We start from the raw sequence: 15,121 nt of genomic DNA on the forward strand, positions 1-15,121 counted from the left end.
CAAATGCTTCTTCTTTTTGTTAAATGGTGGTGGGCAACCAACGCGCATGGAGGGTTAGCGCCCCCTACTGAGGCTGCAAACATCTGTTATTTCTGATCGAGACTCCCAGCTGATCACCGTAATTGAACTGAAAATGATCGCGATCACAAAGTGCGATCATATGATCACCCAGCCCTAGGTGAGGGCCCGATGCTTGGTGCCTACCTCCAGCGGTCAATGGGCAATCAGGCGGGGTACACCCTGGACAGACCCAGTCCATCGCAGGGCAACACACGGGGCAAACATTCATTCACACTCACACCCAAGGACAATTTAGATAGACCGATTAACCTAAACAGTCATGTTTTTGGACTGTGGGAGGAAGCCGGAGTACCCGGAGAGAACCCACGCATGCACAGGGAAAACATGCAAATTCCATGCAGAAAGATCCCAGGCCGGGAAGCAAACCCAGGACCTTCTTACTGCAAGGAATTAACACATGATCGTTCATATCCGTTTAAATCCTCTGCTATTCTGTTTTTTACTCGTTCCTGACGTGCTCCGCTATTCGTGTGCTGCGGTGATTTCACCTCACTGACGCAGCATCGAAACGCGCACTCCGCTTTGCGGTCAGGAGATCCCTTTGATCTGCTCAAAAGTAACTTGAGTTGAAAAAGTAAGAATCCAGGCAGCAGTTTTTCTCGAGTTTAGAGGAGATGGAGAAAGATGAGAGACAGACAGGACAGAAAAATAGTTAAATAAAAACAAGAAAACAAAGCTTGAAAGTAAAATGTAGGTAGATTTATCTCCACTACACGTTTTTACCTGTATAAAACAATAAGTTATACTCATTTAATATTTATACATCTGATACAATTCAGTTAGGGTGACCAGATGTCTCGCTTTGTGCGGGACAGTCCCGCATATTCATTACTTTTCACATGTCCAACAAATTGAGACTCATGTCCCACATTATTGACAGTTTCCCGTTTCGAGTTTCAATCTTATAAAAGAAACTGTGGAGAAATCTGCCTGTTGCTGTCAAACGGAGGCGGGACTTTAACGCAGATCTGGAGCGTGTGTGGAGAGCGCATCCGAACCACCAAAACAAGCGTGAGTGAGCATGGAGGAGAGAATGCTGTAAACTAGTGAATTAAATGTGTTTAGAGATTAGGGTTGTCACGGTAACCAGTGTAGCGGTAAACCCCAGTAGAAAAGTTGACAATAATAATAACCGTCTTGTTTTTAAAAACATATATTATCTTGGTGGATTACCGTGGCTGCGGTGTAGGCGCGGTGACCCTTACCAGCCACCGTATTAGGGCTGCAACAAACGATTATTTGGATAATCGATTAATCGGATGGGGTCTCGACACGATTAATCGATTAATCGGATTACATAGGGACATTTTTAAAAACTGCTAGGGAAACGTTATTTTTCTCCTTCCCTCACTTTATTAAACACAACATTATTAGAAAACAGTTCAATAGCAGAAAAACAACATGCCATCACCTAAATTGTCTTATAAGGTGTATAGACAGAGACCCTAAGCTACACCTATCTGTGACCTAAAATGCTTGGTCCAAGTTAAACAGCTTAAAGAGCAAGTCAACCCCTACCAGAGTCTAATTCCACTCCCACTTCATGTTTGAAAAATGCAACACATGCTGTTGCCTGGCAGACCGAGAGGGCGGAGCCGCTAACAAATACACACACACTCAGGCTCACGACAGCATTGTGACATCATAATGTACCAGTTTACATCATAGCATACTTCTTAGCCAATAGCGGTGGCAGATTTAAATTAAAATACAGTGCAGAGTTTTTACCTGACAACGGCACAACACTGCCAGTTTTAGGCAGAATATTTAAATTTTAACTAAGATGCACTGAAGTGCCAAATTATTGACGACACGTGTCTGCAGCACGATTAGACACTCGTTTATTTAGTTTATCAGCAAAAAAAAGTTTATTTGGGGGTGACTTGCTCTTTAAGGGCAATTCTCATCTGTTTTGTTTGATCTCATCTGTAGACATTTATTATAATTGGGGATGTCAGACAACTAATTTTTAAATGTAATTAAACATAGGCTGTGAATTAATCAAAATTAATCACTATTTCCAAAAAATGACTGAAAAATACCAAATAAAACAAAAGTAAATGAATGCCATCCTCCATGTGATGATGCCCTGGGCAACTGCCATAAAGTCACATCAAGAAATGCTGCTGATCATTCCAATGATCCCAAATAGACTCGCATTAGGCCACATGAAAGCAACTGAACCCAAAAATATATTAACCAGTTTATAACTGCACTCTCACACAACACGCCTGCAGCAACAGTTAGGACTCCTCCCTCCCTTTTAAAAGCGTTTTCGCTTCTGAGGACATTGTGGTTGTGAAGCCACATGCTAGTAGTCTGGCCCCGGTGTGATCAACCAGTTTCTGCGGGAATGTGACGGCGGAACCGGTTCGCAGCTGTGCGAGCCCCCCCCCGCCTATCTAATAGCGTCGCGCTTACAATTTTAAAGACTTTTTTTACGAGCTTAGGGCATGTCTAGCCTGTGTAATAATCCGGGGCTTGGGTGAATCACTTTTGAAAAGTTTTTAACTTACCCAGACACCGAGCTCTCTCCCTCCTCGCTGATGATTCTGACATGCTTGCGTTTAAGACGCTGCATCATCACCGTAGTATCCCTGTGCCATGCTGAGTCTGACCTACAAACGTTGGATGTCTTCACCTGATTTAACTGAAAATGCTCCCAAACTTTAGAAGTTTTTACTTTTTTGGGGTCTCGCTGCTTCTGCCATGTTCCTCTTACAAACACCTGCCGGCTCTCCACCGGTCTGCGCGCAACGGTGGGCGGGAGGGGAGGGGGCTTTTGGAAGAGTTGCGCAACACAACGAATCGATGACGCAATTCGTTGCCAACGCTTTTAGTAATCGATTTTCATCGAATTTATCGATTCGTTGTTGCAGCCCTACACCGTATCATCTGCTGAAGTTGCCGGAGGCACACTTTGTTGTTTACAACCAAAACTTTCTTGAAGCTAAAGCTGACATAATGGCCAAAGGAGGAGACGGCAGCGTTCAGGACATTTATTATCCCTCAAAGAAGACAAAGTGGGAAGTACGGGCATCTTTTGGATATTTGAAGAATGCCGAGGGACAGTTGATAGAAGACGGCTATCCTCTTTGCAGCACGTGCAGAAAAAATGTCTGTGAAAGGCAGCAACACTTCAGATCTCATGACACATCTGCATGACCATCACCCACAACTCTACAGTCAACGCAAGGCAAGCTAACGTTAGCGTTTTAGCTAAAATTCGTGATCCGAGGATTTGGGTTGAGGGAGAATGCAACGAGTCGCTATATAAAGCCGCCGCAGCGCCGCTACCTGCATATAAACCGTGTCGCGGACACCCCCTTGTTGAAATGACGCTATGCATTACGGGGCTCCCAGGGGTAGATAAGAGTTGGTCTCTCTCCGAGAATAATTATGAATTTAACAATGATTACTGCCTGATGACGTTTTCCCAAATCTTCAAATCTCACTGGAAGGACACAAACCGAGGACAATATTTTCCTGATACAGGGTTTATTACTCAAGTAAGGGTAAAAAAAAGTATCTGATTAGAAGGCTACTTGAGTACTGAGTATCATTTGATCTATTATTTTTAAAATGATGACATCAAACAGACAAAAAATAAGTTATGGTCAAATATTGCTATTTTTAAAGACTAAAGGGGAAAAATGTAAACAAATAAACAACATAATTACAAAATAACACATTTTAGGCTAAATTTAGACACAAACCGAGGACAATATTTTCCTAATATAAAGGGTTTATTTAGTTGTTTGAAAATGTAACGCGTAAAAAAAACCCACGATAATACCAAAAACCGTGATAATTTTGGTCACAATAACCGTGAGGTTACATTTTCACACCGTGACAACCCTAGCTGTGCACAATGTCGAGTGCCTCACACACGCTCTCCAAGCTCCTCCTCCTCAGCGCGCGCTATCAGCAGCGAGAGGGAAAGAAGGTGAGGAAAGGCTCAGATGACCAAATGGTAGGGTTGTCACGGTGTGAAGTTATCACGGTTTTCGGTATTATCGCGGTATTTTTTTTTTTAAACGTATTACATTTTCAGACAACTAAATAAACCCTGTATATCAGGAAAATATTGTCCTCAGTTTGTTTCTAAATTTTGCCTAAAATTTGTTATTTTGTAATTATGTTGTTTGTTTACATTTTTCCCCGTTAGTCTTTAGTATACCACTATTTGCCCATAACTTATTTTTTTGTCTGTTTGATGTCATCATTTAAAAAATATTAGATCAGAGTAGGGCTGCTCGATTATGGCAAAAATAATAATCACGATTATTGTGACTGAAATTGAGATCTCGATTATTTGACAATTTTTCAATTAATGTTGATTTTATTTTTATTCAGTCATAAAATTGCTCAGGGAACAATTAGGACAAAAATAAATAAGAAACAAGATGATCACTAAAATAACTCCTGATTCCTAGTATAAAAAGACCAATATACTTATAGCTCATAGTTTATGACCCAAGGGCTATAGACCTTGGTTTAACTCATTTAAGTCTAACCAGTTCAGACCCAAATACCAATATCTTGCAAATACTGACAGCAAGAATTATACAGTGGCATTTATAACAAATACATGCAAATAAATTGATGATCACAAAATTTTGCATAATGTTTTTTGTCATGTCAGGGTGCTGTAGGAGAGTGCACTAGCACCATGTCCTCAGTCTCATAGAGATTAGTTATTTTTCAGTGTGAGGAACTTATTTCTACCTTATTTATGAACTATTTATTTACAGGTCCATCAGTTAATGTAATAATTGTCCCAACCACAGCTGCACCAAAATATTTTTATTTATTAACTAAATCACAGGCAAACACATAAATAAGCAAATCGCCACCTGTACAAAAACAGTGACGTCTGAGCTCATTACCAATGGCCGATTAATTCGTCCCATCACCCAACCATAATGTAAATATCAGATGGGAAAGATGGAACTAGACAACACCACTTTAATACACATTATTGAACCTTTTATAACAGCCTGATATTTTGGTCTCATTTGAACATCTTTAGGTGACGAGAACTAAAACTTTGTGGCGACCTAAGAAACTCAGACCCATTGTCACTCATGCAAAATGTGCGCCTATTTGTTTAGGGCAAATGCATTGCCATGTCGCATCACAATCTATTTTTAGCTACTGTGAAAAGCTCTATTGATCAAAATACTAAAGTTCCTGACTCATTTTGTATGTTTCTTTGCTTTTGTCACATTCTAGGTTAAAGTTCAGTTCTTCTACATCAGTGTTGAGAGGTGAGAGGTCATGGGAAAGTGGCATTCATGAAAGTGCCAGAATGTCTTCAAATACAAGTCTTCCTGCAAAAGGGTCAGATGTAACGGTTTATATAACCAGGCTTCACTTGCAGCCCCTTTGTGTATTGGTTGAGTTCTGGGGAAAAGTTGGCCATGGGAACATAACAGATTACGAGGGCTTAACCAAAGACATTCAGTCTCCTGGAGCTATATTTAAAGACTTGGAAGGAAATCCTGGTGACCAGTGCTTGACTCAGATAGATGGCACTTGGTACAGATCACGCATTGTCTCAAGAAATGGCTCAAAATATAGTGTGTACCTCCTTGACAAAGGGGTGACCTACACCACCACCTCAGCCACGCTAGCATGGGGTAAGAAGGAGCATTTTCAGTCACCCCCTGAAGTAGAGCACTGTGTCCTGGCTAATGTGTTACCTCTCTCTGAGAATGGATGGTCTCCAGTGGCTCTTGAATTTTTGAGATCTCTCTGTGGAAAGTCTGTGGCAGCACAGGTGCAAGATGTACTGGAGCAACAGAGAATATTTCTCCTTCACATCCCTTGCATATCAAAACAAATGTTTCAAATGGGATTTGCCAAGAAGTTGTCTTCAGTAGCCTTTCAAGATTTTGTTTTCACATCATTCAAGTCCCACAATAAAGCTGATTCTTCCTCAAATGTCCAGCAGGTCTTGTTGACATCAAGTTGTCAACTGCGCAATGAAGACCTATTCATGTACCCAGAGCTGTCGAGAGGAACAGTGGAGATTGTGATTGTAAAAGAAGTCATAAATCCACAAAGGATTTTTTGCCAGTTGAAGGTTTTCTCACAAGAGTTAAAGAAACTCTCAGAGAAAATTACACAGAACTACGAGGGCAGAGTTTCCAGTTGCATAGTAAACCCTGACATGATTGGGTTTCCGTGCGCGGCAAGAGGAAATGATGGCAAGTGGTATCGTTGTGTCTTACAACAGGTGTTCTCAGAAAATAAAGCTGTTGAAGTCATCAGTGTTGACTATGGAACCAAGCAGATTGTCCAAGTGGAAAATGTAAGACCATTGGCCACAGAGTTCTTCAGGATGCCAGTTGTAACTTACATGTGCTCTCTCCACGGAATCACTGACAAAGGGTTGGGATGGAACACCAGTCAGATTGACTTCCTCAAATCCCTTCTACTTAACAGGACCTTGACTGCCAAGTTTGAGTACCAAAGCATCTATGAGAGGGTTTACTTTGTCACCTTGTATGGAGATGACAACACAAACATGAACACTTTGTTTGGTTCCAAGGAAAGATGTTTGCTTGAGCATGACAAAAGACTTGGAGATTATGCTATCCAAAGCACCACGTACAACCACCGGCTTTCATCTCCAAAAGAAAGAATCTCAACTTTTCCGCACACTGTGACGGAAAAAGGTGAAAATACAGTAGATAAGTCTCCATCTGAAGAACTTGCTCTGAACTCTTCACACTTGGCTGTGGTTCAACACATATCCACTCCATCAGAGTTTTGGATCCAAACCAAGAAGTATCAAAAGGAACTGGAGGAACTATCAGAAAGAATGAACCACATCTACCAAGATACAGTGAAATTACATGTGAAAAATCCAACTCCTGGCCTTTACTGTGCTGCCCAAGCAGGAAATGGGGAATTCTACAGAGCAACAGTGACAGAAGTTGGTGAAACACAAGTCACAGTGTTCTTTGTTGATTACGGGAACAAAGAAGTGGTTGACATGTGTAAAATCAGGATCCTCCCTCCCGAATTGAAAACATTGCCACAGCTGGCACTGAAATGCTCCTTGGATGGTGTCATGCCAAAAAATGAAAAATGGAGTCAAAATGTCTTGGATTTTTTCATTCAGGCAGTTGCAGAGAAAGAAGTCAATGTTCATGTAAAAGCAAAATACAGTGACTGCTATTCTGTCCAACTAACAGATGATGAAGCACATTGTAAGCGAAATGTCAATGCACAGGTGTGTCAATACATTCTCTCAGAAAGAGTTGAAAGTCAGAGACCACCAGCAGTTGAAGGCTTCATGAAAGCTGCCTTTAAAAGTCCACCCCATGTTGCTTATGAAAGACTCCCAGGTATGCATAACAACAATGGCATCTCTTTCCAGTCTGCATCTGGTCCTATCAGCATTGAGAAAAAAGTTCCTCCCTTTAAGGAGTACAAGTTTCCAGTTGGTAGTTTCTTTGATGTCATTGTTTCCCACATTGAAAGCCCAAATGACTTCTGGTGCCAGTTGGTACAAAATGCAGAGTGCTTGCAGTTACTTATGCATGACCTACAGGCATATTATGCCAACAGTGAATATGAGCCCAATGTAGAAACTGCTTGTGTTGCTCAACACCCTAGTAATGGAAAGTGGTACAGAGCCCTTGTGATTCAGAAACATGAAACTCCTCTTGTGGATGTTTTGTTTGTTGACTATGGGCATACTGTGACAGTGTCCCTTTATGACCTCCGAAGAATATGTCCAAATTTCCTCAACCTTCATGGTCAAGCATTTCGATGCAGCCTGTTAAACCCATTCAACACCACATTGGCCATAAATGGATGGAACGAAGAATTGATGGCAAGGTTCGAACGTTTTGTACAAACAACTGCATCCAACTTCATACCCTTGAAGTGCACAATTCGTGCCATCATGTACAGTGAACAGATGATTGTTTATAACATTGTGGATCTAGAAACCCCTTTTGAGAGTATAAGCACGTGCATTACCAATATTCTCACAAGTGGCCTTCCCAAGAAAGCCACAGAGCAGAAGCTCCATCTGGACACATACTACCACTCAACACACAATGTCAAAACTGGCACAGAGGAACACGTCACAGTGACATTTGTGAAAAACATCAATCACTTTTACTGCCATCTGGATAAGAATGATGATGTGATTCAAAACCTCAGGATGACAGTGAACAGCCTTTGCCAGCAGCTTGAAAAGGTTAAACCTCCAGCAGTCTTTGGAACTTTGTGTTTTGCAAGATACACTGATGGGAAGTGGTACAGGGCTCAAATCAGAGCCACACATCCAGCAGTTATGGTTCACTTTGTGGATTATGGTGACACTATTGAAGTGCACACATCTGACTTGCTCCCAGTTCCAAAAGAGGCTCATGACATCATGTCTGTTCCTGTACAAGCAGTTTTGTGTGGGCTTTCTGATCTTCCTACTAATGTGCCTTGCGAGGTGAACAAATGGTTTGAGACAGAAGCAACCGAATGCCAATTTCAAGCACTGATTGTGGCCAAACAACCTGATGGCAAATTGCTGGTAGAACTGTACCAAGAAAGCACTCAAATCAATGCAAAGGTTAGGAAAGAGTTTCACATTGAGCTGCAAACAAATGAGAATGTTCTCCGTCAGGATTGGAAAGATGTTTCAACAAGTCAAATAAAGAATACATCATCAAGTTTTCCAAACCAAATGACAACATCTGGAAATAATAAACAAGCTAAAAAAAATAACTTCTCAGACTCCAAACATGTGCAGGAAAGGAACATTGCAGAAAAGTCGACTGATGTCCATCTGAAATCTGCACAGAAATCACTGAGTCATTGTAAAAATGGTCGCATCAGACAGAAGTTCGAGCTATATAAACCTCCACATCAAAGGCAACCATGCGTTACAATGCCAACTAACCGCTTCATGCAAGGTAAAGAAGCAAAACAGGGAAAAGATGACCCACAGCCTGAAACCAAGCTAGCGGATTCACAAACCCCCGAAACAAAAAACCAAACGGAAAATTATTCAGAAAAACTCCCTACACTTGCAGACTTGCCCTCAAAGAACATCACACCTGGTATGTCAGTGGATGTTTATGTATCACATTGCAACAACCCTCTAAGTTTCTACGTACAATGTGTCAATGAAGAAGCAGAGGTAGTTTCACTGGTGGAAAAGCTCAACGATCCAGAATCAACAGCAGAAGACAAAAATATCAAAAGTGTCCTTCCTGGTGATCTCATTCAAGCAGAGTTTACAGACGACTTGTCATGGTATCGAGCAGTTGTCAAAGAAATCTGTGGTGACTCAGTGGCTCTCGTTGAGTTTGTAGATTTTGGAAACACATCAATGACGCCAGTTTTCAAAATGGGCAGACTCCCCAAATCTTTTGTGCAGCTGCCTGTATACAGCACACATTGTATGCTGAGTAATGCTGTTTTAGGAGAGTCGAGCCTGCTCAATCCAGACATTGTTTCGGCATTCAAAGAAGACATTGGTTGCTGTGGAGAAAGAGTATTTCAATGCAAGTTCATTAGGCAGGTGGGATCAATGTGGGTGGTCAGTTTAAAAGTTGATGGAGTTGATGTTGTATGTAAAGTTCCTAATGAAGAAGACAGTGAAGTTGTCACAAAGAAACAAGTAAACGAGCATTTAGCTCAGATCACTGACGTCAGGCATGAAGGAGATGACATGGAGAAATCACCAGCAAACCTCTCTTTTACACGCTACCCAGATCAAGAGGAGATTCCAGAAGGGAAACAGTTTAATTCATACATCACCACCATTAATGATGACCTCACCATGTGGTGTCAGCCTACTGATTCACAGGAACTTGATAAAATATCTTCAGATATTTCAGAAATTGGCAATTCAGCAGATAAACTTATCAACCCAGAGGTTCTTGTTCCTGGAAGCCCCTGCGCTGCTCTCTTTTCTGATGATCAGCTCTGGTATCGTGCAGAGATAGTTAACAAATGTGGAGATGAACTGTCTGTACGTTTTGTTGACTATGGAAATGAGTCCCAAGTCAACATCAAAGATGTCAAAGAAATACCTCTGCTCTTGGTACAGATTCCACCACAGGTGTTTCTGTGTGAGCTTGAAGGCTTTGACACTTCATGTGGATCCTGGAACAGTGGCGCAGCAGAGGAATTGTCTACTCTTACTTCAGACCAATCGATACAGCTCACTGTCACCAATGTGACAAGATGTAATGGAAAAATGAAGTGTCTTGTGCAGATGAGCTGTGAAGGCCAAATAATAAATGAGGTGATGAAAGCCTGGTGGACGTGTTCCAAAACAACAGACATGCCAGACTTATTTAACCTCGCTGCTTCATTTGAACCACTAGTGCAACCTGGTTTCACCACTTCAGCGCAAGAGGACCAACCAAACTATCCTGAGCTCCAACATGTTTTTAGTACAGATATTTCACAAAGCAATAGTGAGGAGCAGAGTGCTGACAAGATCACAGACGCATCCATGACAAATGAAGTCCTAAAACTGACACATGAAAAACATGGCCAATACTCTGAATATTCAATTCAGAATGTGTCTTTTGACAAACCTGCAAAGGAAGAGCAAGATTTTACTGAAAAGGAAAATACACTTGCTGCCACAGTGATATTTCCTAAGGATATTTTGACATGTGATGATGAAGTGGATGACACATTTTGTTCAGTTGATGACAAAGATGGCCAAGATGCTTTGTCCTTAAGCTGTAACTTGATTATGGCCACTGGTGAAGAAGCTGATGATGAAACTACTTCAGTGGTTCATGAGAATGCCCAAGAAGATTGTCCGCTCAAGGAGAATGTTATCGAGGCCATAGCTGAGCTGGAGAGCAAAACACCTGACAAGGAAAATACCTCTACCTACAGCTTGAACAATGAGCCTTTTGTTGGTAAGTTATAAATTTTATTTACCTTGTGGTTCTTATGATCCTTATTTATCAAACTAAGACTTAATCTGTACCAATCAGAGCTGATGCTCTTTACATGAGTGACAGCTTCAGAATAACATGCATAAGTTTAGGAGAGTTAAAGGTGAGACATGTAAGAATGTAGTGAGAATTTTACAGTGAGAAAATCCCAAAAGAGTCTGTTTTAGTCATTTTGGAAGGAAGTTACTGTCACTAATTGTCTGGAAAATGTGGTATTGGTACATCCCTAGATAAAACCATTACAAGAACTACAAAAATCATTTGATGTAGGAAAATGCAAATTTGTGAGTAATAATGTTTTTTCCCCTGAAGATGCAGATAACATTAAACATAATGAAGTTGCCGTTTCCATGGGTAACTCTGGGACTTGTTCAGCAGCACAAATGGTGAGTGTTTGCTTTTAGTTTTACCATATGTTGATGGAAACTGCTGATAATGACTTAGATATTCAGTGAATTGTATAAGATAACCCTAAATATGGTTGAGGTGCCTAAAAAGTAAAGTTCCACATCCAAATTGTGATTCTTAAGCAAACTTCTTTAACAACTGTCTTGCCCTCGTTGTGCAAGGTGTCAATAGAGATGTTTTGAACAACTCAAATCAGCAGTCTTTCTCATGATTGTGTAGCCTACAGAGCTAGACTGACAATTTAAAGGCTTTTGTGGGTGTTTTGAGTTAAAGGGATAATTAGCAACTTTTTCATATTTTTAAAATAATTTTCTTGAGCCGTTATGTGCTAAAATGCCATTTTACAGGGTTAATGAAATGCCACGAAGACCCCCACTGCCCTCTGTGGCCAGAACACAGCATTTGCAACTTCAGAGTGCCGGTCCAGTTGGTTGGAAAAAAATAAAAATAATAATTGAGCTTACATTCCTGGCAATTTTCTCTTTGTGAATGGAATTACTGGAATACCGTAAATCCTCCAATACATGCCGGTATTCAATTAAAGGCCGGGTCTCCAATTTTGGCCGGTGTCGGAGTCAGCGGAGGTAAATAATGGCCGGCCTCTTATTGTGGCTGGGTGGAATGTGGTAACAAGCAAGTATGAGCGTCCCAGTGGCAGGGTTATAGTCCCCAAATCAACCAGCAGGAGGCAGTAGAGGTTCACGCAGACCTTTACTAGGCTTTTTCTTCAACGCTTTGTAACGCTACAGACACAATCCTCTATCACGCTCCTACCACACAGAGTCATGGTGTCAGTTAACCATGCTAATTCAACCCGCTCCACAGAACACACATCACCTTCCCTGTGGCTTACATAACACTCACACAACACGCAAATCAGCACATGGGAACTAGCAGAACGATAGGAAACACATATAACACAATACCCAGAATGCACCTGGCTTACAACCCCAGCCAGGTCATTACACTATCAAGTTCAAAGAGAACGTGCTGATTATGCTGCAGAACACTCTGGAGAGCAGCAGTAGGGGGTGTATGAACTAGTCAACTTCACTATAGTGACTTTTTATGCCTGTCGTCGACTAGTCGCTGTCACGTGATAATGACCGGCAAGATGCAGCCCTCGGAAAACACAGCAGCCTGCTGTCAGCAGGTGACAAGCTCCTGCGCTCGGGGGGTGGGTGGGGTGGGGGTAGGGGTGGGGGGCAACGCGCTGTGCCAGACCGTAGGTACTGACACGCGATCATTCATGTCGGTTCATTTCCTTTAATGTTTTCTGTCTTTTATTTGCGCCTGATGTGTATCGCTGCTGTGGAGCGGGGCGCTTCACCTTGTCCTCCGACGCACAGATCACTGATGCGGCCGGCAAGCAGGGAGCGCTCCGCTGTTTTCGCGGTCGGTAGATCTGCCTCCTGAGCACGGCCACAGTAACAATCAGGTGTCGCCACCTCAAAAACTAACACGCGATCGTTCATGTCAGTTCATTTCCTTTAATGTTTTCTGTCTTTTATTTGCGCCTGATGCGTTTCGCTGCATGCTGTGGAGCGGGGCGCTGCGCGCATCACCTTGTCCTCCGACGCACTGATCACTGATACGGCCGCCAAACAGCGAGCGCTCCGCTGTTTTCGCGGTCGGTAGATCTTTTAGAACTGCAGTTCAAAGGTAACTCATGAGGTGAATACCGTAAATCCTCTAATACAGGCCGGTATTCAATTAAAGGCCGGGTCTCCAATTGTGGCCGGTGTCAGAGTTAGTTTAGGTAAATAATGGCCGGTCTCTTATTGTGGCCGGGTGGAATGTAGTAACAAGCAAGTATGAGCGTCCCGGTGGCAGGGTTATAGTCCCCAAATCAACCAGCAGGAGGCAGTAGACGTTCACGCAGACCTTTAGTAAGCTTTTTCTTCAACGCTTTGTAACGCTACAGACACGATCCTCTATCACGCTCCTACCACACAGAGTCACGGTGTCAGTTAACCATGCTAATTCAACCCGCTCCACAGAACACACATCACCTTCCCTGTGGCTTACATAACACTCACACAACACGCAAATCAGCACATAGGAACTAGCAGAATGATAGGAAACACATATAACACAATACCCAGAATGCACCTGGCTTACAACCCCAGCCAGGTCATTACACTATCAAGTTCAAAGAGAACGTGCTGATTATGCTGCAGAACACTCTGGAGAGCAGCAGTAGGGGGTGTATGAACTAGTCAACTTCACTATAGTGACTTTTTATGCCTGTCGTCGACTAGTCGCTGTCACGTGATAATGACCGGCAAGATGCAGCCCTCGGAAAAGACAGCAGCCTGCTGTCAGCAGGTGACAAGCTCCTGCGCTCAGGGGGTGGGGGGGGGGGGGGGGGGCAACGCGCTGTGCCAGACCGTAGGCACTGACACGCGATCGTTCATGTCGGTTCATTTCCTTTAATGTTTTCTGTCTTTTATTTGCGCCTGATGTGTATCGCTGCTGTGGAGCGGGGCGCATCAACTTGTCCTCCGACGCACAGATCACTGATGCGGCCGGCAAGCAGGGAGCGCTCCGCTGTTTTCGCGGTCGGTAGATCTGCCTCCTGAGCACGGCCACAGTAACAATCAGGTGTCGCCACCTCAAAAACTAATTTAACACGCGATCGTTCATGTCAGTTCATTTCCTTTAATGTTTTCTGTCTTTTATTTGCGCCTGATACGTTTGCTGCATGCTGTGGAGCGGGGCGCTGCGCGCATCACCTTGTCCTCCGACGCACTGATCACTGATACGGCCGACAAACAGCGAGCACTCCGCTGTTTTTGCGGTCGGTAGATCTTTTAGAACTGCAGTTCAAAGGTAACTCATGAGGTGAATATATATGAACCCAGGTAGCAGTTTTTCTTTAGGATTGAGAGGAGATGCAGGAAGATAATAAACAGGCAGGACAGAAAAATAGTCAAAATAAAAACAAGTTAGTTTTTGTACCTGCTGTTGCAACAAACAGACACCATTGAAGGTCATCAGAAGTGAGGAACAGAAAATGAAATAATTATTTTAATGTTTAGAGCAGCAGGAACTCCGAGAGGCTGCAGGCGCATCAGTGAGTTTGCGGCCGCTGCGCAGGGGGAGGGGGGAGAGGGCTAAAGCAGGGGGAGGGGGGAGAGGGCTAAAGCAGGGGGAGGGGGGAGATGGCTGAAGCAGAAACTACCGTTGTTAAAAGAAATGTGTTTAACTTTGAAAATGTGGGCGCAATTTTAATTGTCAAAAACTCCAATGAACATTAGTTCATTTTGCTCAAATGGAAATAGAGGCCTGCCTCTAATACTGGCCCTCCTTCCAATAAAGGCCTGGAGCTTGATGAGCTTGAGTCAAATAGAGGCCCGGGCCTGTATTAGAGGATTTACGGTATATATGAACCCAGGTAGCAGATTCTCTTTAGGATTGAGAGGAGATGCAGGAAGATAATAAACAGACAGGACAGAAAAATAGTCAAATAAAAACAAGTTAGTTTTTGTACCTGCTGTTGCAACAAACAGACACCATTGAAGGTCATCAGAAGTGAGGAACAGAAAATGAAATAATTATTTTAATGTTTAGAGCGGCAGGAACTCCGAGAGGCTGCAGGCGCATCAGTGAGTTTGCGGCCCCTGCGCAGGGGAGGGGGGAGAGGGCTGAAGCAGAAACTACCGTTGTTAAAAGAAATGTGTTTA

At 42.7% G+C, this 15,121-nt stretch overlaps 1 protein-coding gene across 2 annotated transcripts in view; it reads left to right on the forward strand.

The window, feature by feature from the left end:
• Positions 1–15,121, forward strand: part of tdrd6a (tudor domain containing 6a) — a 63,387-nt gene that overhangs the window by 25,700 nt on the left and 22,566 nt on the right. For both annotated transcript variants that reach the window (XM_054748505.2, XM_015948255.3), the window contains exons 2-3: positions 5,317–10,988; positions 11,340–11,413. In XM_054748505.2, coding sequence (XP_054604480.2) covers positions 5,393–10,988; positions 11,340–11,413 — 5,670 coding nt within the window. In that variant the 5' untranslated portion in view covers positions 5,317–5,392. The remainder of the gene's footprint in view (positions 1–5,316; positions 10,989–11,339; positions 11,414–15,121) is intronic.

Source organism: Nothobranchius furzeri, chromosome 2, assembly GCF_043380555.1.
Source record: "Nothobranchius furzeri strain GRZ-AD chromosome 2, NfurGRZ-RIMD1, whole genome shotgun sequence".
Taxonomy (NCBI): Eukaryota; Metazoa; Chordata; class Actinopteri; order Cyprinodontiformes; family Nothobranchiidae; genus Nothobranchius; species Nothobranchius furzeri.